We start from the raw sequence: 25,415 nt of genomic DNA on the forward strand, positions 1-25,415 counted from the left end.
TTGGCTTTTCTTGACAACATATATGTGGTATAGTCAACATAATCATTTTCTGGGTATACACTGTTTTTAGCCCAAAGGATAAAATTAACCATATCAGCATTTCATGGGGATCTATAGAGAGCTTTGCCCTCTGATCAGGTGCGAGAGTTCCAAGGTCCTAATGGCTACTGGAGCTTTGGACCTCTTTACAGGGCCAGCTCTAGAGAGTGGTGGATTGGTCTGTAGTCATAAATATGCTGTGACTTGAGGGGCTACTCAAATGGAAAGGATTGGCCACCTACTCCCTTGGAATTCCACTATTAGGTGTTATTTTCTTTGGGGTTTGATGTTATCTAAGGTAAAAGCCTTGGATTGACATTTTGGGTTTTATTTGTTGGGGATTAAGGCCCTGTGAGAAGGATAGATAACCAAGGGGCAAGGAAGAGTGATGAAGACAAGGTGGCACAAGCATCTTACATCCTACCCATCGTGGTTCTATTCAGAACTGGGCTTGTCTCCCCCTTGACCACCTTGGAGGGAGACAAAATGCTGTCAGTGATTTGATTGGACTTTTTGTGTTGCTGCCTCCCTTCACCTCAGAGGTTCCTAAATGGTAAACTGTGGACTAGGGCATGATGAGTGAGGATGTTGTAAAGATACATTATGTGGCAACATAAGGTCCCAGAGTCCTTTCTTGGGAAGGATGATCTTTTCTTTCTGAGACTGTATCGTTTCTAGCTGTGTGGTATTAAAATGTCCTTTTTCTTTTCTTTTTTTATAAATGAAATGGCAGTGACGATAAACAGTAATTTTTAAAAAGCCTTTAGGCAAAAATTATTCAGGGGACTGACATAGGGTGGCAAGCCTAAAATCTGTTTTTGAGCTTTTACTGACTGTGGCAATCAAAGCTAGGAAAATACTGTCTAGTGCTCAGTGACCTCACTATAGACTTGGTCATCTTTTACAAATGAAAGCTTCATAATGTCTCCAAGGGTTCTCCATCAGATCCCATGAGCAGGGCCTTCAGGACATACGGGGTAAGCTGCCCTCAAAGAGCTGAGACTCTAGAACAGACATGATAAGAAGTCAAGTGACATCAGAAATTACAGTGACCTGAGCTTTGAGCAAGGGAAAAAGTGGCGAAGAAGGGTCCCAGAGAAGAACAAGTCACATCTGACTGGGGAGAGGGTAACAGGCAGGTCTTTTAGATTTGGCTTCAGAAAGCTGGTTGGGCTGACACAGAAACCAGGGGCATCTTATCACCTTTGATCTGTTCTTCATCTCCCTCTCCAAAGAAACACCTAGGGGAGTATCATCAAACATGTTCCCCACCCTCTCTCCTCCCCCAGCTATTCACAACCAAACCTGCTATTTTCAGTTTCATGAAAAGTGAAGGCTGTGTCACTTAGACCTGTGATTTCAGCAGGCTATTGATTATGTATCCAATCCGTTAAAAAAAAAAAAAGTACTAGGTGTTCTAATATTTTCTTCCATGACTTCAGGGGATCATGTTTGCACCCACTGGGGTACCCAACCCCACACTGAAGATCACCACTCTAGAGATGTATACATAGGATGTTAAAGGAAGCTGGATTTTGTAGTAAAGCTCTTACAGATGAGAAGAGCCCCAAGATGTATACTGGTAGGCTATACATCCTCTTCCTGAGCAAATATTAGGAGTACCTTAGTGTCTATGGATGGTAGAGAGAAATTACAGAACAGCCTTGGAGCACAATGCAGAAATTCTTTGTCACATATCCTTGTGGCGTGGAATTTGTACTTAACACAGAGGTAGTTGATATATGCCCCAGGACCTCTCTACTTGATCCTAGGGGGGGTTTTCGTGTTGAAGTAGTGCCTGGTCCACCTGGCTCCACTGGGAATTCAGAACCGCAGGTGAAAAGAGGAGGGGGAGAAGGCCTAGTGGAGAACCCTTGCACCCCCCACATCATCACTGTTCCTGGAGAGGACTAGCCTGGGAGGGAAGCACTAAATTACGACTGGCCAATGGGATCATGATCTTAAAATGTGGCCCAGCGTTCCAGGTCTTGGTCATCTGGTGCTCTTTGAGCCATGCCTGGCCAAGGGCTTCCAGCGCTATGAGGACACCGCCATAGACACAGATCTCCAATTTCCATAAGCCAAGTTGGAGCTCACAGAGGCTCACTTCATAGGGATTCACTGACAGACATCTCTTCTTGGTCACATCTCCTCTCTGAATTGGAGTTGACTTGTACTGCCACATAATCTGTGAGCTCTGGGGAAAACTGAGAAAGCACTCAATGCTCCAGCAAACCTCTATCATGCACCTACCATGTGTCAGGCAAAGCTGGGAGCAGAAGGAGAATGAGACGGATTCTTCCCTTCCCACAGTGTTCACATAGTCCAGAGCATCCTGGGGCCCACTGGAGCATGACAGCTGGGCCAGGACTGCAGAGCTGACCCATCTTCCTTTCTGGGGGAGGAGGAGCCATAACATCCCTCTGGACTGTCTCCTATCAAATGTTTCACTGCCAGAATCCTCGCTAGCTCCTGAACGGGAGGGTGCATCAGAGGTGACTGGCCCACAGAGGCAGTAGGGAGTGAGGAAGGGTGGCCAGGGAAAGAAGGACACACAGCATGTCTGAGCAGCCAGGAGACCCATGAGCTAACCTCCGGTCTTTGCTTAGGAGGCTCCGACAGGTGCCACATGGCTGCCCCACTCACTCAGGTCATTCAGATGACCTGAATCAGACTCCCTGAGAGTGGGGGCCAGAGAGAAAGCTCCTTGAGTGATTCCAGTGTGTTGTGAAGTACTTGAAGCTTCTAAAGGCCTTCAGGTCCTGTTCCAAACAAGATCTTCTGGCTGATTCTGAAAACACCTAAAGCAACTATGCCATTTGTTCCAATTCCTCCCCATCTCTCTCTCTCCCCCCTCCTCACTCACTCACTCACTCACTCACTCACTCACACCATGCTCAGGAGAAAGGAAGAGAGAGAATAATAAAGGCAATTAAACACTTGCCTTAAGAAGAGTTGAACATTTGCTCAAAATACATCATTACTGTAGTTACCATGTGCTAGGTGTGAACTTAATACCTGGCAAACAAAATTATTCCAGCATGAGAGGGAGCAGGCTGTCTGCTTGACTGGTGCAGATGTGGTTGCTGAGTGTGACCCAAACACGGAAACCTCACCTTCAGATTTTGCTTCCTAGCCTGCCCGTCCAATCCCATTGGGCTCGTCTTTTACTTCCGGTCAAATGATTCTGCCCCTTGTAGGTGCCCCAGCTTGCTCTTCACTAAAGACTTAAGAGGCAGAGGCCTGTGATAATAACTGAGAACCGATGCGATGCCTTTGTGGGACTGTCTGAGCCCAGGGTGTTTATTATTGTTCAGAATGGTGTTCTCCCAGGAAGGGGAAAAAGGAGGGGTCCCTGGTGGAGCCAAAGAACCATAATCTTCTTCAGGAAAGAAAGAAAAAGGCCAGCAAAAGCAACAAAAACTTCCTGCAGATGTGGAGTTTGAAGGAATCCAGAGAAAGCAAGCTTATTTTTAGCAGGAGTAAGAGAGCAAACTGTGATCGGCGCCACAGGCTGCTGTCACTAACATTTGGCTATAAGCAACATTTTCATATTTAAACATGACAACCCTGCAAATTGAAAGGAACCAACATTCTATCTGCTTGCTGAGTAAAAGCTATCGGCTCTGCTCAGCCCAGTGGGAGGACCCACTCCATGTGCGGTCTGGCCCAACCAGGCATCAGGTTCACCTGTGTTGCCATGGATATTTACATGTCAGCCATCGATGGCAGGCTCCCTAACAGATGACGAAGATGCTTGCCTTTCCTGGTGAAAAAGCCGTGCACTGTTACTCTGGGAAACATGTCCAGTACACTTTGCTCAATTAAGCATGCCTGTGTGGAAATACAACACTCAAATGAACAGGAATAAAAATATATTAAATTTGGAGAAGTTAAGTAATACCATCGGGAAAACCAGTGAACTCAAGGTGAACCCAAGAAATGTCAAAAAAGAGAATCCCAGAAATGTGAGCTCTTCAGCAGTTTACTGGACCCCAAATGAGACATATGCATTACATCCTCTATGCCTCATGTGAATATCTTGCCCAGATCAATATCACAAAGCCTGGCACTCAAGTTCTTTTGAAACTTTAAGCAGCAAGCACTTTTCTAAGTCCATTAGAAAGTACTTCACTGTTAATTTGGCAAGTTTGGACAGCAGGGTGGGGCAAGATTCCCGAGGACGAGACCCAGGAGATAAACTTCTTCACTCACCCACTGCTCATTCTGACTTACACCTGTTTCTACCCTGCTGAAGTTGGTGTTAATTATTGGCATTCCTACTGCTCAGTGGTGGCTCAAAACTGAGTGAGAAGAAAAAGGGGGAGAACACTCCAGGGCAGAACTGATAGCCTCAAGTCGGCCTGGATGCAGCTGTTTTTATTATTTCCAGCTTGGGTTGACATTGCTGTACATACACAGAAGTTTGAGGTTTTCTAGACAATCAACAAAGTGGAGCAGGATGAGAAGAGAGGTTGAAGGGTTTGCTTAGCCTCCCTCTGGGCTTGGAGCAGTGGTTTCTAAATGTGGTCCCCAGGCCAGCAACATCAGCATCCCCTGAGAACTTGTTAGAAATGCAGATTCCTGGACCCCATCCCAGACCTACTAAATCAGAAACTCTGGGGGTACAGTCCAGGAATTTGTGGGGTTAAAATTTTTTTTATATTGTGGTAAGATGTATGTAACATAACAGTTGCCACTTTAACCATTTTAAGTGTATAATTTGGTGTCATTCTTAATGTTGTGCAACCATCACCACTATCTGTTTCCAAGACCTTTTCATCATCCCGAACAGAAACTTTATAATCATTAAGCAGTAACCCCTCACTCCCCTCTTCCAGCAGCCCCTGATAGCCTTTAATCTACTTTCTGTCTGTCTGAATTTGCCTATTCTGGATATTTCAAATCAGAGGGATCATAACAACATGTGGCCTTCTAGGTCTGGCTTCTTTCAGTCTGCACGATGTTTTCAGGGTTCACCCATGTTGTAACATGTATCAGTACTTCATTAATTTTTATGGTTGAATAATTTTCGTTGTGTGTATATGCCACATTTTATTTATCCACTCATCTGTTGACGGACACTGGATTGTTTCTACCCTTTGGCTGTTGTGAATAATGCTGCAGTGAACATTGGTGTAATCCATGTTATAATAAGCCTTCTAGGTGATTCTGATGTATACTCAAGTTGGAGAAACCCTGGCCCAGAGTCCCAAAGCTGTCTTTATGCAAGAGCTCAGGACATTCAGTGGGAGCTGTGTGCTCTACTGAATCCCATGCCATTTCTGCTGCAGAGATCAATATTTCAAATTTCTTGAGAGTTCCTTCTAAGACTGACCCCAAAAGGTAAAAATCCCTGTCCAAATTATAGATTCTCTTTGACTTTGCTTCAAGGGTGATTCCTCAAAATATTTTAGAGGGATGGCAGAAAAACACTTATTAAAAATGCATAACCATTAGGTTATTGGTGATTGGAGTTTCACCTCAGGTGTTTTATGTCACTCTTTAACTGCCTTGATATTAGCTATAACAAATGAGCTACTCTACTCCTGTCTATAGAAATCAGGTCTTTTTTCCTGACAGTTGTAGAGGTAGTAAGTAGGAAGAAAAGAGAGAAGAAAAAAATGTGTTTGTTCTAAGTACACATATACTTGGCTAATGTTTGGTGACTATTAGGAATTTACAGGCCTCAATACCTTATTCTTAACTAACTTGCTTGTGGTTATGCAGCTAGAAAATGACAAAGTCAGGATTAGAATCCAGGTCTCAGTCCAAAGATGCTGCGTAAATCAATTCATACTGGGTGCTGGTGGTTTAAAATATTACCCCTTCAGAGATATTTGGATTTTTAACAGAAGACTCCTGGATATGTCATATTTTAACCCAAAGAAAAATCTTTAAAGGTAGAATATCATGCTTGAGGAAGAGGAAGGCAGATCCTTCTAAAAACCATAAAATCACATCACATCAGCTCCTGTAGGCTCAGCAGTGCAGATCTTGAAGGGCAGGTTTAGAGGGTGTCGTGTTTCACTTGGGGGGGGTCACATACTGAGAATGAAATGGAGGTGAGGTGAAGGCAGTCTGGGCTGTGATGGTCTGGAAGTCACGATGCCTTAAGAACAACGGAAGTGACTGAGGAGGTCCCTCCTGGGACAAAAAGAGTAAGGGAACACATACCCCCATTGCCAGATATATGAAGGGAGGCTGTGTGGAAAAGGAGGCAGCCATGCTGATTGGATCTGAGGGAGATGGCCAGGCCTATGGGTAGGGTTGCAGGAAGGCAGATCTCTTCTCAGTATCAGAAAGAGTTGGCTAACAGGAGTACTTGTGAAGTAGTTAGTTTCCCATTGGTGGAAGCATCACAGTTGAGTCAGTTGACGAGCCAACCATATCTTAGCTGAGCTCTCTGCACTGCTTGGGAGGTGGGATAAAATGACTTTCTGGTGCCAGTTCAACTCCCAAGCGTTATGACCTTGAACTTCCAAAAGTCGCTGAATTGTTACACGCTGAATGCAAAATCAATACCGAAAGGGAATTTGATATCAATCTATTATTTTCAGGGTTTAAAGTATGTTCCTCATTTAAAAAAATCACTCAGCATCAGTGGTAGAAATTTCGGAAATATTTGGAGTTAATTACTCTCTGGGGATTTTTGTCTCCTGTTTACGGATTCAGTGGGAGCATTAGTTTGAATATCTTCTGATAACTGTGTGCTACTTTGAACTATTGGCATCTCCCCTTTTAGGCTGATAATTAGGAAACTCAAAGTGGAACCACTCCATGGATAAGGATTTGAGGAGCTAACAAAGCAGGAAAGATCCAGCCGGAGTCTGAGGCACACGCAGGGACTGTTTGTGTTATCATTCTTTCTGTTGCGTTTGGCTGACATTAGTGAGGTCTGAAGATTTGGGTGGTTGGCACGATCGTGGTCTTCAGATATCTGGAGGATGTCAACACCAAGGAAGGAGGTCATTTATTTAGCTCTAGACCAGGGGTATAATTAGGGTAGGAGTCATGGAACCAAATTAAGCAAAGAAAGATTGAGACTGAATTATTAGGGGGGTAGTTCCAAGCAATAGAGTTATGAAGCTTTTAGATATTTTCTAGGGAATGCTATGCACTTGAAAATCAGAGGGACAGAGGCCAAGATAATGTAGAGGAAACCACGACCTCTGGGGGATCAGGCAAACAGAGTACTTCACTTTCTCTGCTTTCCTCTGGTCTCACAACACGAAAAGCTCAGTGGGCAATCCCCTCTGTCCACCTATAACGAGGGCTTGCTTCTCTTAAAACCAGGAATTATTCAAGGGATGGTGTGTTCCCACAGGAGAAATCTGCATGTGAGAATTGGAGGAGAGTCTGGGAGAGAATGGGAGGTTGGGCAAGTGCCTGATTTCTCACTTGTTTGTGGTCCTGCCTCTAGAGAAAGGGAAGAGGAGGCGAAATCTGTTCCTCTGATTGGTGGGAACAGATCCTGAAACTCTGGGTGAAAAGGAGCCACCTGCTACAGGGAGAATTGAACACTGCTGGTTGAGGACGATGGAGGCCTCAGCGATTGCAGAACCCTCCATAAGCCTGGAGCTTTTCTTTTCCTCTGGAGCATTTCCCCAACACGCTGGGAACCGACTTGTCTTTCCCCAGTCTAGTATGGACAGCTCTCCCAAGATGGTCCCAGCTTCCAGGGACTACCAGTCTGTTGTAGGTCTTGCTGCCTTCCTGACCAGCCCTTCTGGCCCCATGCAGTGTCTGGAGGGTGCACAGGACCCAGGCTTCCTTGAGACACTAATTAGGGGCATTTGCTTTAGGTATTTTGCATAAGCCATTCAATAGTACTGATAGATAAAACAACAGAAAGATATACTGACACTTGGTAGAGATTTTTATGTTTAATCTCCTGGGAGTGTCTGTACTTCCTTCTTCCTCTGTGGTCACAGAGGTGGGCAGCTGGGAGCGCTCTTTTTCTGTAATAAGGGTAGCTCCCATGTAATTTTCTACTTTGAATCCTGTATCTTTTTGTATTAAGTGGAATGGCATTTTACTCTTTAAAACAGTCCATGGCTGGTCTGTGCTGCTAGCTTTGTCTTAAAAGGGAATAAAATTCTCAAATTGAAACCAAATTGGAGACTATTCTATGGCATGCTCTGCAAGGGGCCGAACACAGACATGGGTCTGATGATTACCTTGACTGCAGAAACTGTGGGGTCCATAATTTCCGGAGCAGTGGACACTTGCTGTGTTGGTTTTCCCATCCTTGAATTTAGATGGTCCTTGATCATCCTACCTGGCTTAGAATCCTGGTTCCATTGAGGCTGTCCGCCATTGCAATCAGGCATTCGAGGCGGCCCCGTCTCTATCCTCTGGACGTTCTGTGTTTGAGCCGGGAGAGGATGGACAGGGAACAAAGCCTGAGTCAGAGACCCCCAGCAGCAGAGAGAGGGGCCCCTGGGGAGTTGCTGATGGGGATGATGAAATGGGAGGAGGGAAGGACGTGAGCCAAAGGCCCCGCAGCATTCACCCAGAAGGAGAGTGGCTGCTGGGCACTTGGGGAGAGACCCTGTAGGAGCGGGGCACTGGGTGGAGCAAGGTTAGCCCTTAATGAGGTTTTTATGTGTGCTCCTGTTTTTGAATTTTTATGCCGGAGTTTCAGCACAGTGTGGGGTAATAACCAAGGAAACCCTCACCTGCCTTCTGTATCCATTTCCTAACCCTGGTTCTGAAGAGGGCAGGGCCCCTCCCCCCAAGAGATCTCGAGGGGCATTATAAAACTCTCAAAAGAAGATTAGTTTGGATTCTCGCTCATTTAAAAAGTCATTGTAATGATGAGGAAAGTGTGAGTGTGTTGAAAAACGGAAGAAGCCACCTTCTAAAAGGCGAGATAATCATGGTGTAGAATTGTGCTAGTGTTGCCTTTACTATCACTATGCAGCAAAGATGTTTTCAGCCACAAACACAGTTGTCTGTCTCAGTGTGACTCCTATGTACTGTGTGTCAAGCTGCAGGAAGTCCAGCTGATGTAAATAGATTAATATTTAAAAAGTAATACGGAAGAATGAGGTTCCAAACATGTAACGTTTAATTATTAACAACTCATAATGGAATTCCAATCCAGACTCCTGTCTCACATCTCACTGGTGTTCAGCAAAAAGCTCAATTAGCCAGTGAGCCTGCTCGCTCCACGGCTTCTTGTGACTATCACAGGGCTGAGCCTGTGTTCTCTTAAAGTCTCTAGCAATATGGATATGGAGGCTTCGGTAGCGGTATGCTTTCTCATTAGATAATCGTCACGATCCTTTTTGGTCCAATGGATGAAGTGACTGTATATTGTTAAGAGGACTTAGAAAAGAATTCGAGTTGCTTCCAGCTGGTAGGACTTGAGAGAGTTGGGTTACCGGTTAGAAACTGTGATATCAGGGCATCCATGCTACTGTTGGGTTTATCAGGCCATGAAGTATGTGTGACAGGATGCAGGTGTCTGATTAGAAGAATTTATTTAGGCCAGGGATAGTTGATCACCCATTTTCCTTGGGAGACCATAGTTCTTCTGGCCCTTTAGGACACCTCTATCACTCACTCTTGATAAGGGTGCTTTTGCCTGGAGGCCGATGGCAGAGAATGGCTGAAGGAACGAGATAAAATGATTGATATGACTCAGAGCAGAATAAATCCTCACAGACCAATTGAATTTACTTCAAAATCAGTGTGCCAGCAAGATGGGTTGAAGTAGTATCTCTTAATTTTATATTTTTATTCAGCATGACAGATAAGACTGTCCTTTGTGTAAAAATGTGAAAATATGGACATGCCGTTTACTGTGTTTTAAGAGTTTGCTCCCTCGGTTGTGGCGGCTTGCTCATGAGATGCTCATGAGTTCATCTGTAATGCAGAAAAGCACTCTTGGGCGGAGCCTCAGGGTTTGGAAGGTCACATGCCAGGTAACAGTATTTATGACATCCTGCCGGGCTTGTGGGCTGTGTGGGGTAACTAGAGCTGAGAGGACAGAAATTGAGTTTGTAGTGACTGAAGAAGCTGAAACCACAGGGTGAAATGTAATAGCGTCTAGGCCTGGGTGAGCACAGGAAGCCGATGAGAGGTGAGGGGGGCTGCAGGGCTGAGAAAAGGGCTACGGGGGGCTGCATAACCTTGACTCTCACAGGAAAGAGCCTGCTAACAGGCAGAAAGGCACGGGCATGGGAATCACCTTTAACTTCTCCTACAATTTGGTTAACAACCGATGGTTGCATGTGGAAGACAGTGCACTGGGCAGTGGAAGTTCCCTAAGACCCAGACCTAGATCCACCAAGGCTTTAATGGTAAGCTTTCCGGGCTCTGTCTTATATGCAGCCAAATCATTAAAGTAGCATTTTCCAAAGGGTTTTCTATAGGATTCTACTAGGAAAAAAAAAAAAAAAAAAAAAGAGTTCCATTTTTGCAAAGCTGAAGAAACTCTGGTTTAGTGAAGATAAACATGTTTCTTTTCTGCAGAACTTCTCAGAGGCTTAAATATGGCAATGTGTATTAAGAATCTCCAAAAGGAGCATAGGGTAGGCCACATTTCCCCAACTCACCTGGCCATGGAATCCTTTTTCAGGAGCAGGACATTGATGGGACTAGAGTTTTTCAGGATACTCTTCAGGCAATAGATGGTTGGGGTAAGAATGGTCAATGAGACGGGGGCAGTTGCAATGGGCTTAGGAACAGGCAAGGACCTTGATGTGACAGTCACATTTCCTTTCTGTGGTGACCCTCAGAAATAGTGCTGGTGCGAAGAGGCATATGTAAGAGGCATGGCCTGCTGTCCACTTCCTGCTTCCCTGGGCAGCCCACAGCCATAGCAGGGTACACAGTACTTATGTGCTGCAAAAAGCTGCTTAATCACAGGGAGGAAGTATCATGGGATCACACAAGGGCTTTTAAGTCATTACCCTTTCCTAGATTTTCCTTATCTTTTAATAGAGGGTGATAGTCGACGGAGTTGTAGTAAGGATTAAATCAGAGAAAGTATATAAAGCTGGGTTAGATTCTTGGTCTTCTGAAAATTATAGAGCCTTGCTATAAAGAAGCCCCAGGAAATAAGCTAGACGGTAATAGCCACTGCTGCTTATCCTCATTAGTGTGGGCAGTTGTTCTGGCAACAAAGATGGTCCTGCACTACTAATAAGTGGGCAACTGGACTCTCTTATTGCCCCTGGGTACAAGCATTATTGCTTCCTGCTTGCCCTTTAAGGACTTGCAATGCCCTGCCCTGCACTTGACTTCTACTCCTGCCACTTCAGCCCTCTTTTCCCCACTCCACCTTGTGACCTCTGCCACCCCTTGTTTCTGCTTACTGTCTATCTTCGGTGCTCCTCTGGCTTTATTCCCACAGCACTATCCCCGCCACTACTTACTCTCTTGGAGTTATCTTAATCCACGGCCTCCCAAGGAAGAAAATCTAATTGCTTTGTTGAATTACTCTGTCCCTGTTAGGCAGAGCCAAACTGAGGTCTTGAGGTATCCTGGGGGCCAGTCAGCTGTGGCCAGAGAAGCGGCAGTGCCGTGGCCATAGAAGGCACTTGGCATCCAGTGGGATCCATTCTGATACAAAGCTAGTTGATCCACAATTCTTTTCCTCCTCCTCTTTCTTTCCTTACCTATTCTTCCCCACTGCTGCACATGTTAGACTGTATCACATGCGTGCCTTGATGCAGCAGAATATACCCAGTAATGCCTTTTATTTCACTCTGAGATATGAAGTACTAGAAGAGAGGCTTGACCTCACATATTTAGATTCCCTTCAAATATGCCTTTCCTTTGTGTCCTACCAGATCTGAGGCCCATTGCACAGACTGTTCGGATCAGGTAGCTCTGTCAGACTAATTTCTCCTCACCCAGGGACTGAGAGTCCAGTTGTACTAGGAGTCAAATGGAATTATTCCTCCCCATTCATTTCCCTCTTCAGAGTGGACCAAAGAATGATATAGTTAGTTATACAGGGATTATGAGATAGGAGCTTTTTACCCAAACACTGCCAATTGGTATAGAATTGTTGCTAGTCTTAATTTACTTATTTCCAAAATAAAGCACATTATCTGGCTGCTTGTCTCTTTACAGACTTCTTGTGAGTCGTATTGTGATAGTGTCTATTGAGCCAATTGAATTTACTGGGGAAAAGGACTTACAACAGATGTGTTGAAATATATATGAATACATATCTTTGTCCCAGGCTATCTTGCTTTATACCATTTAGCACCTCAGGTGTTAAACCTGGATAGGAAGACTGGGTTTGGCTAACCCAGGATTTGCTTATAAGAATGGGGTTGTAAGAAGGGTGGTCAGTGGAGAATCTAGCTTTAGAAGAGTTTTGGCTTTCAACCAGGTGGTTGGTTGGCAAGGTAGAATGGCTAAATTCATTAAACAAAGACAGAAGAGAACCAGGCAAAACAGCAGTCCACAAACATCCAGGAAGCTTTTCAGAGACAAACGAACCTACGTGTAGATCCAAAATCAGAAGCAGTCCAACCCGTGCCACTTAGATACTTAAGCAACTGCCACCAAGTGGGTGTTCTCACAGGTTTTAATTAACTAAAAAGACAAGACAACCTAAATTCTTTTCCCCAAGTTTGTAAGCCCAGCATCCTAGGCCTTTTGAATTTGCAGCATTGTGCACCAGATGCCATAAATGTCACATTTGTGTGTGACTAAAGCATAAGGGATTCCATTGGTAACTCTGGCCCAGGCGACTGGTGCTGGCCTGAAGCTGAGCCTAGGGCTAAAACATCCATAGTGAGCTTAAGACCACAACCTGGCCTGCAAACCTCCTCATTATTGCAATTATGTTGCTGTCAGACACTCCACAAGCCATTGGAAACACAGTGGAGACTTTGGGGGTCAAGTGTTTTGTTGATTTCAGTTTCTGGGTTTTATTTTCATGGCGTGCTTTTTTACTTTGAAGTACACATCACAGGAAAATTCATAGTAGTGGATTTTCTCTGTTTTTTCATAACTGCGATTTAATGGAAGAATAACAGATAAATAAGAGTAGAGTGTAGGTAGACCAGTTGGCTCTGTTTTTTGTTTTACATGTTAAATGTTATTCTTGTACATTTATAATCATTATAAAACCAAAATATTTGTATTTATATGACACTTTATATTTTTCAGAGCACTCCCATTTGCACTATTTGTTTTGATCCTCACAGCAGAACTTGAAGGTAGACAGAAGGCCCATGGGCACAGAAGTACGACCCAAAGTTATAGGGTGGGCAGGACATGGGTCTTCCGATTCCTAGCTCACCACCTTCCTCACCAAACTATGCTGCTTCCCAAGTGAAGAGTAAAAGCCTGGGGCATTGACTGAAGATTGGGAAGGATGTATTCAGAGATTTAAGGTTCTCATCAAGAAAAACTTAAATTCTGAGGTGGGGAACAGAGGCAGAAACTATCCAATAAACCTGCAAAACTGGACACAATAAAGGCAGCAGGTATGACAGCCATGAGCAAGAACAAACAAATGGCTTCTGACATATCTCTATCAAGGCAGAGAGTGGGAAGGACCAAGTTACCCTGGATTGTGGGCACAAAAAGATAAAAATAATCTCAGAGATACCACTGCAGTTTTGGAGCGTGTTTGTTTTGTTTTGGTTTACTTTGGTTTGCCTAGACTAGAGCTAACATGGAAACCTAAAATATAAAACAACATATCCCCCCTTCCCATATCTGATTGGTGGGTAAAATTCGGGAAAATATATCCTTGTATGGCAATCCATGCACTTCAGAGGAAATGTAAGATAGGAATTTTAGGAAAATAAAAAGAAGCATCAAAAGAATTAACTTGGGGTATTGAGTATGAAATATGAAGCAGACATTAAAGACAGATTAGTTAGCAAAGAAGCAAGAAATGGGACAGCTTACCTAGATATATGCTAAGAATGTCATTCTCTTAAAAACAGAATAATTGATTTTTCTTCCCATGCCTTGTTGATAGTTCTGAGAAGGTAGAGAAACAGTAAAGAGAATCTTACTTTGACCACCATTTTGATAGAGATAGAGGAAAGCTGTTTAGTATGTGGATGGAGAGGGGAAGTAAACCAACTATCTTGGATTGTGCGATGGAGAGGGAGAGAATGCTGGATACGACCAGCTATATTCCCTAGAATTTAGAAAAGCAGATTTTATTCAAGTTCTAAGGAAAGTTGGATTTAGTCCCACAGTCAGAGGCTCAGCATAGTATTAGGGGTGGAAGAGCAACATGGGGGAAGGGGGTTGGGAAATTCTAAAAAAGAATTCTGTGTCAGGAAGGCTAGGGTGCATGAGGAGTTCCATGGGGAACTGCCCAAGATAATAAAGGGAGCTCTTAGGGCTATGCTCCTGAAAGGAACAAGAAGTAAAACTGGATAGATCAGTGTGTAGAATAAATGGTTAATGATTAACAAAAGAGAGGGAGAAGGCAGAGGTGGGCAACTTTTATTTGGTTTATTTCCACTGTCTCCATAAAGAAAATGTTATCCAGACTGGGTAGGACAGATACCATAAAGAAGGCTATGAATCCCACATTGTGGGCACCTGCTATGCTAAACAAATTTAGGTCTCCCAGCCTCTATGAGGAAATTTGTAGATGATTTCATATCTACCTTTGTATAATCTTCATTCTATCATGATAAATGGGAGATGTTTTAAAAAGACAGAGGACAAATGTTGACCAAATTTTCAAAATTGGGAAAGAGTTTCTGATTTCTGAAACTCTAGACCCAGTAGGCTTGATGGCTTACCCTCAAAAGTCCTTGAATATATCATTAAACAAATGATTGATGAGCACTTAGGAGAAAAAGGTTTTGGTTGACCAGAAACTCAGAATGAAGCAAGCTGTGTGGCAGAGTGGAAGAGGATGGGTTGGAAGTTCTGGATCTGGATCCTGGCTCCACTCTTTGGAGGCTGTGAAAGCTTAGGGAAACCCCATTGTCTCTTTGAACCTTTGTTTTCTCGTTTTCAAGTAAAATGGGAAAAAACCCCCAGAGCTTCTTTATAAGTTTGTTGTCAGAATTAAAGGAGATAAGTGAAAGCTTCAAGCCTGGTACATAACAGTTATTCAATAAATGTTTTTAAAAAGCAAAGAACTTCCAGTGGGATATGACTGCTAAAAAAGCACATGCAATTCTTGGGTGGTATTAGAGGAGGTATAGTGTTCTGTAAGAGGGAGAAGAGAGTTCCCTGGGTTCTGTGCCAGTCAGGTGGCTGCATTCTATTCTGGGCTCTATCTACCCTTTAAGAGGGACATTACTAAGGTGAAGTATATGCCTGGGTAAAAGGCACAGGAGGACAGACAGGAGGGCTCTGGGAACGTGTTCCCTGGAGAATGGGCACAGGAACTGAGGATGTTTAAAAATAACAATCTGGGGTAAATATGATGGCTCTTTTTAAGTATTTGAAAGGCTGAGATTAAGAAGGGGAGTTGGCCTTTGTTAGGGGATTCTGGTGGACAGAATCGCTACCACTGGGTGAAGTGACAGGGACATGAAGTGGTTAAGCTTTCTGATAGTCAAAACTGTCCAACAACAGACCAGGCTGCCTTAAAATAGGCTGCATAGGGGCTCTGCACTTACACTGCAATCATCTTTAGAAGGCCACCAGAAAAATCAGCGCAAAGGAGAAAGATCATTATGATGTGAATCATTCTTTGGCTGTATGGATAGATCTGGTTGTTTCTCCCTGTCACAAGAAGTCTGAGTCCCACCTGGAAGACTGTCTCTGTATGTGTAGAATGGAACCCAAGCTTGCTGAGGGAGTTAGGTTGAGTGGACTGTGAAATTCTGGAATTTCAAAATGAAATTATTATCAAACATTAGGCAACCATCTTAATCCTGTAGTTTTAAAGGCAAATGCAAACATCCCTGACATAGTGGCGGCAGTACTGTCTTTGAAGTGGACAGATCCAAGTTAGAATCTGGATCTGCCATCTATTATCTGCACAGATAATCTTTGGCAAGTTATTTAATCTACCTAAGCCCAGTTATCTATATGATAAGGGACTTTTGGAGATTAAGTGAGGTAACCCTTGTAACAGGCTTAGCATGGCTACTAGTGCTTAAATAATGCTAGCTATTGCCGCTAGTATATTACTAAGACATCAAATTATGACACCTGCTTCCAGTAGGCACTGTAATAAAAGTTATAATTTTTGATGGGGTATCCTGGAGAGATCTGAGGACTGGTCAGAGGTGGATACCAGGGTCTTAAGTGGGGGCAGTCCTGAGCATCCACGGGTAGGAGCTGGTTCGGTTTGTAACCCAGGGAGCCAAGAAATGTGCAAGAGACTGTTAAAATGAGGCATTGCAATGAGGCATTGAATGAGATTGAATGAGGCATTGCAAAGAAAGCCCTTAGCCAGGTGTCTGACAGGTTCCAAGCAATCAGTACCTCGCTGCTAAACGGACAAGAGGTCACTAGAAACAGCTATGAACCTTCGAGAAGCAGCCAGAGAGTGGGCTGGTTCATTCTTCCTCACGTGTTTCTTGGGGAGCGCTGTCACTATTGATGATCTCGTTTTCACAGCTGAGCACCTGAGGCTCAGAGGGATTAGGTGCCTGGCCCCACCAGGAGCTGGAGGCTGGAGAAGTGGACTGCCTGGTCTCTGAGATTCTTTTCAGGGCTAAATTTCATTGCTCTGAGATCTCTTGGGCTATTTCTGTGTTCTCTCAGGGCCAAGTAACTGGAAAACAGAGAGGCAGACATTTGGCACCAGGTAGACCAGATTTTCCAATGTTTGAATTTTTTAGTTTCCATCCGGATGACTTGTGTTAGGAAGATGTAAGTTGCATTTGTCCAGTGTAAATGAAGCAGAGAGTTTTGCGATGATACGCTAATGCTCTTAGGCAACCTAATGTGTCAGACCAAAGGGAAAAATCACCTTCTGCTGAATCCTGTGTTTGGCTGTGAGGAAGACCACAGTCACTGAGTACAGGCCAGGATTCCATCTCTTGCTTTGGCTGTAGAAACAGACTTGGGTCAGTAATGAGCCATTTGTCAACGCTCATCGAGATCCTGAAAACCAAGCCCCATCTCTTCTATGCTTGACAGAGCTCATAACACATCTGCCCTGGTGACCTGGGCCAAGACTTCTGAAATCCAGCCTAAAACATGTAAGAAGAACTTGAATCATGGTATAAAGTCCCTACAGGGCAGTTTTCTAGTGAGATGTTCAATTTTAACAAAGATGCTCGTTGGCCTCTCCTTGAGCTCCAGATCCTATTAGAGAAAAGAGAGGGGAGAGGGGAGAGAGAGAGACCAAACGACAAGGCAAACAAAAAAACTGAATAAGATCCATAAACAAAAAGAATTATGTAGCAAACATCATCATGTTGAAATCTAAACCTGCAGAAAGTTTATTTTGAAAATGAACTTCTCCATGAATTTGCTTTAAAAAAAAAATAGCCCTTGCTGGTTCTAAATCCTTCTCCTGAATTCTAGATGGCTTTACAGGTCTGTGGCTAGGTCATCTTTTTCTTTCCTTCACACTCTAATTCAACTTTGCAAGGAAAGTTGGAATCGTGGGTTTGGTCCCCAAATCAGGTTTTGGTACACCCCTCCCCACCATGGGGGCTTGTCCTCACATGTATTCTCCCATTCAGGGCTTGGGTCATCCTGTCTGAAAGGCCCATGATACTGTGGCTTCTGGCCCTTCCATGTAATGAGTCAAGCAGATCGCTCATTTGCTCTGTTTTTTAATAAAACATGAATAGCACGTTTTATGGCTTCCACTATTCAAACAGCAGTTGAGCCGAAGAGGAATTATTCCTTTTAATGATTTGAACACTCATTTCCAAGCAGCCATGCTGCTTTGTCAAGCTTTTTCCTGAATGAGAGAATGACTGGCTTTGGAAAAAGAAGAGGGCTCGGCAGGAGTTGACTAGGGTCTTCTCAGGATGGTGGGCAGTTGGGACATGCATAGAACTGTTGCTTGGTTCCTTGTCACTGCAGACAACCCCTCTGTTATCCTGGGACAGTCTCCTAGGAAGCAGGATGGAGCAGGGGGGAGGGGGGGGGTCTGTGAGGTGCAGCATGCATTTGCCCAGAGAGAAACATACTCCATTCTATCTCAAAGACACTCAGGCTCATAGGAAAGCTGTGGATGCAAATTTCCCATTCCCTGCTAACATTGTCATAGAAACATCCTCCCATTAAGTTAAAATGAACTTAAACATATGGGATGTTCCTGGGACATCAGCAACCATGAGGGAGGCGGGCTAGGGACTGAAAACATGCACTGTGCGGCAAACTTAGTGATCTGCCTGGCACACAAGCATTGCTTGTTACTACTGTTAGCTCCATTTCACAGAGGAAAAAACTGAAGCTGAGATTTTCATAAATTTTAGTGCTAGTAAATAATAGAGCCCAGACTCAAACCCATATCTTCTTATTCCAAATCCGATGTGATTTCCATAGCATCCCTTGCCACACTGAATTAGGGTCCTGATGGAGGCAGCGTCTAACCCCCCAAAACAGTTGATGCTGTGACCATGGGACCACAGGGTCAGACTGGAAGCATGTTTCCGGGTGGGGTCAGTTTGAGGCCCTCAACTCATGCTGTGAGGTGACTACAGGTAGGGCAGACCCCCAACCCTTGTCTGTCTGTCCTCCTTTGCATGTCTCTTGGATGAGCTCATGATTTTTTTTGAGCTAATCTGGACTGCAAGATCAGTGCCACATTTAACAGGCCAAGACCTAGAGAATCTGCCTTGTAGGGCAGGCTACAATTTTGTTTAAGGAGCTATAACTTCTGAGCTGTTAACCTGGGTGCTATATATATGGAAAGTCAGGCATGCATGAATATTTTGTTTTGTTTTTCAAATTGTTGATGCCATTCAAGGGATTGCTAATATCTTTTTATTGTTCCGTTGCTGCAAATGTCTTTGTCCAGATAAGAAAGATTTCAGCAAAAGGGTTTCTTAATTAAATATTGCCTCATGCCAGATTACCGCTCAGAAAGCAGCAGTGGGTTCCATTAAAGGATGAACTTCACTCCCACAGTCGACAGCTGATTAATGTGTTAATTAGGAACCCTGACCCCCTTCCCAGTCACCCGAATCTTCTCTTAAGCCCAGCAGAATGTATATATTATGCCCATGTGGGTAACCTCATGGCATACTTTGGCTTTGACTTTGGACGTTTATATAAAAATAAAGGCTCAGTTGCCAACATGAATAGCTTTCTTTCTTTCCAGGGGAAATACAAGATGGAAAGAGTTATAGGAACCAGAAGTCCTGCCTTTCAGTCTTCTTATATCAAGAGCAAGTGATATTTCTGCTGAGGCAGTGTCTTTTGAGTAGTTTAGCGGTGTAGGTTGCCACACAGTTATTTCACAGGAAAGGAGTGAATCCATCAGGCCACTGAGCTTATAAGTACTACCCTGGCAGTCAGCCACCAAAATATAAATACTCTAAATGGACTAAAGGAAATGTTCATTCTGTTGTTTAGAATTGGACACATCCCAGGAAGGTAAATTTAATCTTTTTGAGGACTGCTGTTATAGGCTTGAATGGAATACGCGTTTGTTTATCTCCTTTGTGATCTTTTTGTCTTCCTGGTGATACATTATGTATTTGTGATACGAAGCATTTCAGCTGTCTTGCTCAATGGCATTGCATTAGCTGATTGTTCAGTCCCCAGATTGCCATCGTTAAACAGCTTCAGCTTCAGCTCTGTCCAATCTGGGACCTGTTAGGAAGAGAAGTGGAACCAAAGAGGCCAGATTCCAACAGAAACAAAGCTGGGGTGGAATTAGGGGGAAATCATTCCAGAGCCCAGTGAGTTGGGCTCTGTACTTCTTAATCTTTATCTTTTAAACTATCTGAAGGAATTTTGGTACTTCTTGGCATAATAAGGAAAAACTAATGCCTCAAAAAGTAAAAAAAAAAAAAAAAAAAAGAAAGCTGCCTGTGGAAAAAGAAAGGAAGACTATCCCATACCACATGATTCAGAAAACCATAGTTTATGGGACACATGCCGTGTATTTCATGGATATGCAAATGTTATCTTATTAGAGAGAAACATCTACGGTATATATTTTCACCTAACTATCACATCTTAAGTAATCAGCCAGGCTCCTATGATGAAATCTTTAATTACCAGAAGTGAGTCATTAGGTAGATGTAGAGTGAATTATGGTACTGCGTTTTATTGCCTCACACGATATAGCCATTTGTACCATAAATTCATTGACCTCATCTTAAGTGATGTGTCCTATAAGACAGACTTGATTCATTATTTCTTAAGTGACAAGTTTTTTCTCTAATAATTTTTTGCTTCACCAGAAAGATTGCTTTTCTGTATTTTTAAGTCAGTGTTCTGAATTGAAATATAATGAGGCAAGGATATACGCACACACATTCACACTCACGTTACCCCAAATGAGACCATCATATACTGCCACTTACATTACCTAAACACTTTACAGCATTGCAGAAAATGAGGTAAACATTAGGCCTTAGCTTTAACTGGAAAGTTTCGTGCAAGAGAATTTTGCTTCCAACTTTGATGTCTGAAATTCTTTTTATGTGGAAATAGATAAAATGTGGTGAAGAATTCCGATTCGATAATTGGGATAGATCTATGATCACTCCTTATTCATCAATGAATTATTAAAAGTGAAAGAAGTGAAGGAAGGGAGAACATTTAAGTTATATTTAGATTATTTTTTTGACTCCACTTGAAAATATTTATTAAGCTTGAGGAAACAGAGGAATCCTCTGGAGGCAAATAATTCATTCTGGCAATTTAAAAACCAATTAAGGATTTCAGAAAACTCTTTCCCCTTATGGTTAAAAAGTAAGATCCAAAAGAAATATGCCAGAAAATTTGGCATATTATTTTAATTGGTTTAATTCATTGATAATATTTTTCAGTGCATGATTAAAGAAGCTATGTTTGATCCTTTACTTCAAGCTTATTAATTTACATCTAGGCCTAATATTGAAGCAGAATCAGGTGGCTTTATTTCATACAGGAACTTAAATGTCACATCATTATATATTAACTGTATTAAAATGATCACGTTTTAAAAATAATAGCTTCCTTGCTTCAAGGTTTAACTACTAGTTTACTTAACCTTTATCTAGATAAGAATTTTGAGAGTCTGATGGATCTTGTGTGTTTCTTTCATCAGAGGCAATTCTGCACTTACTTGTAAACTAGACATCTCAACTATGATTTAAAAAAGAAAATTTCTGTAATCCTAGAGAAACCTGAAAACACGGTAGTGAAACACAGAAGTATCTTAGCATTGAAATTGTTTTTCTTGCAATAAGTATTTTGAGAGGGTAATTTGATATGAGACTACACAAAAAAACGAATGTATACCAGTAACTATCTGTTATTCAGTCTCACACCTTCCAGTATATTACCTGCAAATATCAGTGGGAAAAAAAAAAGTGAGAAGGAAAGAGTGGATTTACACATACAGACCCATATCTGCCACAAGTGTGTACACCCACAATCACACCCTAGCATGCCACCACTGTTTACAGTCAAGGAAAGCTGAGAGTTAAATGAGATGAGTAATCAAATGCCCAGCATATGTTGTTTTTGCATTGTTGATGTGACCAATCGTTATTAAAAGTTATCATCTTTTAATGCTATCAGTTTACCATAGTTAAAAAAAAAAAAAAACATGCACCAACAACAGAACAGACACCCTCCTCGACAAAAACAAGGTTCCATTTACAGCAACATTGGAACCAATGCTCTATAGAGGAGAGCCTTGAATTCAACGAACTCACCATTGCACTGCATTTCAGAGTTCTCTCTCTGCTGCTGTATGGATTGAGTGCGAAGGAAATGACAAAAAAAAAAAAAAAAAAGAGAGAGAGAGAGAGAACGCTAGAAAGAGGAAAGAAAAAGAAAAGAAAAAAATTGCGTGTGTAATTTTCAGTCAAAAAAGTAAGGCACTGAAAGAACTACTGAAAATTTTGACATCTGTTTATCTGTTTATAGCTATGGCAAGATTACTCATATTAATTCTTGTTTAAAATGCCATATGAAGGAAAGACATTTGTGCAAACAAGAGTCATATTTGAATTGTAGATCATGTCTTCACCATCTGTGAGAGCTGATGGTGTTGCAAAATTAATGTGTTAATGAAATCACAATAATTTCTCCAAAGTAATGGGTTCTGAAGCCGAGAATGACTATTTTTTGAACTTTGATGTCTAGTGATTTCCAATTGGGAAAAGCTCTCAGCCTTTAATTAGTTCTGCAGCCCAACTTTAAAATAAATTTGGTGATATCTTGCTTTTGCCAGGAGTCGATTTGAAGGCGGGGGATGGGGGGGGGCAGAGAAGCCATAACAACTTTTGGAAAACGTTCTCTGGTGTTTGAAAAGTTGTTAAATAAGACTGCCTGCCAAGAAATGTCACCAAAAATTCTGACTACTGAGAGAGAGTGGGCAAACAGCTCAAAAAATAATTCTAGCTTGCTGCAACATCACAGGTTGGGAATAGCTAAACCTCACACAGACTTCATGACTAATTCCAAGTTTCCCTTTGGAAGCCAGACATAATGATGTTCAGCGCTTTGTGTTATTGGTTAACACAGCACAACCTTTCCAACTGCATTATTGAACACAGTCAATAGTGTAAAGTGACTTTGTGTGAGGAGAATTTTATGGGGCTATATTTCAAAGGCCACCGAACTTCCTGGAGAATCCTTTTCTCAACAACTAGTTACATTTACATTTACCACGAGCCTCTTTGACAGGTGCAAATATGTGGGCAGGTGTAGGTATTCCTTTTTGTCAGATCCACCTTTAAGTTGAGCTTAAAGGACACAACACAGTTTTGGGGTGTTGTTGTTACTGTTTTTAATAGAAGATGGTGATAATTGCTATTCTGAAGAGCTCCTATTTAAAAAGCAATTCTGCCTTCCAAGGAGAAATCATTTCACAAACATTTAAGAATTTCACCTTTCAGAAAGAAACACTTCAGCCTGTTCAAAAAAATTGTGATGAAGTTTGAAAGAACCTTTATGTGAGCCATGAAACACTCTCTACTAGAGGAAATTGCTTATCTTTTTTTTTTTCCTTTTTATTACTGTGTTGTAGGTATGTGACTGGTGTAAGCACATAAGACACACAAAAGAATACCTGGATTTTGGGGACGGGGAAAGAAGGCTTCAGTTCTGCAGTGCAAAATGTCTCAATCAATACAAAATGGACATTTTCTACAAAGAGACACAGGCCAATCTTCCAGCTGGGCTGTGCAGCACATTACACCCTCCCATGGAAAATAAAGCAGAAGGCACGGGGGTGCAGCTGCTCACTCCAGACTCTTGGAATATCCCTCTAACAGATGCTCGGAGGAAGGCCCCCTCCCCGGTGGCTGCAGCTGGCCAAAGCCAGGGCCCTGGCCCATCGTCGTCCACCACCGTTTCTCCATCTGACACTGCCAACTGCTCTGTCACTAAAATCCCCACGCCAGTGCCCAAGTCCATGCCCATCAGCGAGACTCCAAACATCCCTCCGGTCTCCGTCCAGCCACCTGCTAGCATCGGGCCTCCCCTCGGTGTCCCGCCTCGCAGCCCTCCCATGGTGATGACCAACCGCGGCCCGGTGCCGCTACCCATCTTCATGGAACAGCAGATCATGCAGCAGATCCGCCCGCCCTTTATTCGCGGGCCGCCGCATCACGCCTCCAACCCCAACAGCCCTCTGTCCAACCCCATGCTCCCTGGCATCGGGCCCCCGCCCGGCGGCCCCAGAAACCTGGGCCCCACGTCCAGTCCCATGCACCGGCCCATGCTGTCGCCCCACATCCATCCCCCAAGCACCCCGACCATGCCTGGGAACCCTCCAGGCCTGCTGCCCCCGCCGCCCCCGGGCGCGCCCTTGCCCAGTCTCCCATTTCCGCCGGTGAGCATGATGCCAAATGGCCCGATGCCCGTGCCCCAGATGATGAATTTCGGGCTGCCGTCGCTCGCCCCGCTGGTGCCGCCCCCCACCTTGCTCGTGCCATACCCCGTGATCGTGCCCCTGCCCGTGCCCATCCCCATCCCGATTCCCATCCCTCACGTCAATGATTCCAAGCCCCCCAACGGATTCTCCAGCAACGGGGAGAACTTCATTCCGAGCGCCCCTGGCGACTCCTCAACGGCGGGCGGCAAGCCAGGCGGACACTCCCTGTCCCCGAGGGACTCCAAGCAGGGCTCGTCCAAGTCTGCGGACTCGCCTCCCGGCTGCTCCGGCCAAGCCCTGAGCCTGGCGCCCGCGCCCGCGGAGCACGGCCGGAGCGAGGTGGTGGACCTGACGCGGCGCGCCAGCAGCCCCCCGGGCGCGGGCGGCCAGCTCGGCTTCCCCGGCGTGCTGCAGGGCCCGCAGGACGGCGTCATCGACCTGACCGTGGGCCACCGGGCCCGGCTGCACAACGTGATCCACCGCGCGCTGCACGCGCACGTCAAGGCGGAGCGCGAGCCGGGCGCCGCGGAGCGCAGGACCTGCGGCGGCTGCAGGGACGGCCACTGCAGCCCGCCCGCCGCCGGCGACCCGGGCCCAGGCGCCCCCGCGGGCCCCGAGGCCGCCGCGGCCTGCAACGTCATCGTAAACGGCACGCGCAGCGCCGCCGAGGGCGCCAAGAGCGCGGAGCCGCCCCCGGAGCAGCCGCCGCCGCCGCCGCCGCCGCCCGCGCCCCCCAAGAAGCTGCTGTCGCCCGAGGAGCCGGCGGTGAGCGAGCTGGAGTCGGTCAAGGAGAACAACTGTGCTTCCAACTGTCACCTGGACGGGGAGGCGGCCAAAAAGCTGATGGGGGAGGAGGCCCTGGCGGGGGGCGACAAGTCAGACCCGAACCTTAATAACCCCGCGGACGAGGACCACGCGTATGCTCTGCGGATGCTGCCCAAGACGGGCTGCGTGATCCAGCCTGTGCCAAAACCCGCGGAGAAGACTGCCATGGCGCCATGCATCATCTCCTCGCCCATGCTCAGCGCCGGGCCGGAGGACCTGGAGCCTCCGCTCAAAAGGAGGTGCCTCCGAATTAGAAATCAGAATAAGTAAAAGGTTTGTATGAACACCGGGGCTCTCCTGCACACGAGCCAGTGCACTTCTCCTTATTTCTTCTTGCAAGGCAGAGGCGTGAGGGAGTTGTACCGATAAACGTAATTTTACCGTACACGCTTTACAGCACACCTAATGTGGTCACGCACTGTCATCATTTTTGATCCAACATCATGCCCACTTTAGAGCTGAGGAAGCTGAGTCACAGCATGTAGATGCCATGCCCGAGGTCACTTATTTAATGGTGAAGCCCAGGCTTGAGTCTGACTTGAAACACTGTCTACTTAACCAAACTTTTATTCCTATGCTCATCTCTGTAATTCACCCCGTTGAGGAAGAGGGGGATGTGGGGAGGAAGGAGAGA

General features: G+C 44.5%; 1 protein-coding gene across 2 annotated transcripts in view; it reads left to right on the forward strand.

Moving 5' to 3' along the window:
* SOBP (sine oculis binding protein homolog) overlaps positions 1-25,415 on the forward strand; it is a 165,224-nt gene that overhangs the window by 119,995 nt on the left and 19,814 nt on the right. For both annotated transcript variants that reach the window (XM_058734867.1, XM_058734868.1), the window contains one exon: positions 23,108-25,054. In XM_058734867.1, coding sequence (XP_058590850.1) covers positions 23,108-25,051 — 1,944 coding nt within the window. In that variant the 3' untranslated portion in view covers positions 25,052-25,054. The remainder of the gene's footprint in view (positions 1-23,107; positions 25,055-25,415) is intronic.

The sequence above is a fragment of the Neofelis nebulosa genome, chromosome 6, assembly GCF_028018385.1.
Source record: "Neofelis nebulosa isolate mNeoNeb1 chromosome 6, mNeoNeb1.pri, whole genome shotgun sequence".
NCBI lineage: Eukaryota > Metazoa > Chordata > Mammalia > Carnivora > Felidae > Neofelis > Neofelis nebulosa.